The following is a 2,025-nucleotide window of genomic DNA, read 5'->3' as shown; positions in this document are numbered from 1 at the left end:
TTCCAACTTCATGTCTTTTGGACCTCCTCTGTGCAGTAATAAACTACTACACGCTCTCCATTTCGATAAGGTGGTGTCCGAGAGGGAGAAAAGTTCACATACTTTCTTTTAAAAAGGGAATACCCTTTTTTAATAAAAACCAAATTCCATCGAAGGAGAAGTATATGCTAGTATATGTTGTAAATGAAGATAATAAAATTTTAAACAATATTGAGACAATTGCTCAGATGTCACCTTTCAAATTATTGTCATATCACAGGAGAGATTAGGTATCAACCATCGCCCACGCTACGAAATTTACGAACGCGAATGCTTTTTTCGAGAATTCTGATAAGACATGGTTGTACCATTTAGTGAAGTGAAATATTAATTGAAGCAATTTGGATGGAAATGGAAATGGATGAAATGGTTCCTTCGCAACTGTTGTTTGCCCCAGAGGGATGCATGTGCCAAGAAAACTGGTAATTATCACCACAGCGAATGATTTCAGTTATCGTATCGTTACCACAACAAAGGAGCACCAACTTTTATAGAAACAAAATAATAAAATGCACTCTGCGGGCAAAAAGCCAGAATTGTTGAAATGTCTGGCCGATATTGGCGTGAGTGAGCGAAATGCATAATTTCATGAAATTTTTTGCAAAAATCATGTTCGGCTTTCAAGCACTACCCACATGCATACATATAATAATACTCACATGTCTGAATGCTCGTGGATATCATATTTACAATTGCATTATACTTAACCTCCATATTTTCCCATCTATGTAGCCTATGAATGAATTTGCTCCACAACCAATTCCGTTACACGAAATAGTTAATACTTATATTACTCGAATGTAAATAACAGTCAATAATGCACTTGACGAGCAAAACAGAAGCCCAATTGAATGGACGAGTGTACACGCTATGCATACCAAAGTATCTCACGTTCGATTTGATGATCTATTAAGTAATATCTGGACGTGTACAAGGAATACTAATGGCTCACTGGATTAGCCAACGAAATCATGCCAATGTCATCGGAACGATCGAGCGAAATGGTGTGGGAATATCACAAGTATTTTTTCTAGAGTGTATAAATACCAAAGAGTACTTAGCCTGAAGTACATTCAAACACCAGTTACAGTTACAAATCAATCACTTTGAAAACCATCAAAATGTTCAAGTTTGTAAGTTGGATTTGACTAGGGTAGTGTTCGGGAGGATTTGATCATATGTAAATTTGTTTACTTTGCAGACTCGTATCGTCTTCGCTGCTTTGTTCGCCATGGTTGCCGCTAAGCCAGGAGTCCTTGCTCCTGTTGCTTACAGCGCACCGGTCGTGGCAGCTGCACCTGTCGTGGTCACCGCCCATAGCTCACAGGTCGTTGCAAGGAACTACAATGGAATTGCCGCCCCCCTCATTGCCGCCGCTCCAATCGCACCAATTGCTCCTGTTGCCCGAGTGGCTGCACCTCTTGTTGCTGCTGCCCCAGTGGCCCCGGTTGCCCGATTTGCTCCTGCTCCCGTAGTTGCACCAGCTCCATTTGCCCGATTTGCTGCTCCCCTAGTTGCACCGGCTCCAGTTGCTCCAATCGCTCCCTTCGCTCGCGCCGTAGCTGCTCCCTTCGGATATGCTGCACCATTAGCACGATATGCTGCAGGTCCTCTAGCTTACTCTGCTGGATACACAGCACCAGTTTTGTTCTAAGTTAAGAAATCGAATTCCTGTGATATACCTCCTAATTTCGAGCCAACTGTTGTTATGAATAAAATGTCTTGTTGAACATAATCTAGACTTGTATGTAAACCTCCGCCCAGTTAATCTTAAAATGCTTCCATTTCCCTTCCCTTTAGCCTGATCCACCACTCAACCCGGTACCATGCTCGATAATAATTTGAAATTTTCCAACTGTTCCACATAAAGATTTTTTTTCATAACTGCGACTCCCTCTTGGCATTCCTGATGCTTGCATATAATCGAAAGCTCATTAGTCGTAACTAAACATCGAAGAGTACAATAGTGACACAGGTCAGACGGGG

General features: G+C 41.7%; 1 protein-coding gene across 1 annotated transcript; it reads left to right on the top strand.

The window, feature by feature from the left end:
• Positions 1-1,152: 1,152 nt before the first annotated feature.
• On the top strand, positions 1,153-1,774 carry LOC119657461 (cuticle protein 16.5-like). Its single transcript, XM_038064377.1, has one exon. The coding sequence runs from the start codon at positions 1,271-1,273 to the stop codon at positions 1,691-1,693; it is 423 nt and encodes a 140-aa protein (XP_037920305.1). The 5' UTR covers positions 1,153-1,270; the 3' UTR covers positions 1,694-1,774.
• The last annotated feature ends 251 nt before the right edge of the window (positions 1,775-2,025 follow it).

Source organism: Hermetia illucens, chromosome 5 (assembly GCF_905115235.1).
Source record: "Hermetia illucens chromosome 5, iHerIll2.2.curated.20191125, whole genome shotgun sequence".
Lineage (NCBI taxonomy): Eukaryota > Metazoa > Arthropoda > Insecta > Diptera > Stratiomyidae > Hermetia > Hermetia illucens.
The sequence above is the reverse complement of the archived record's forward strand: the minus strand, read 5'-3'. Positions and strand labels throughout refer to the sequence as shown.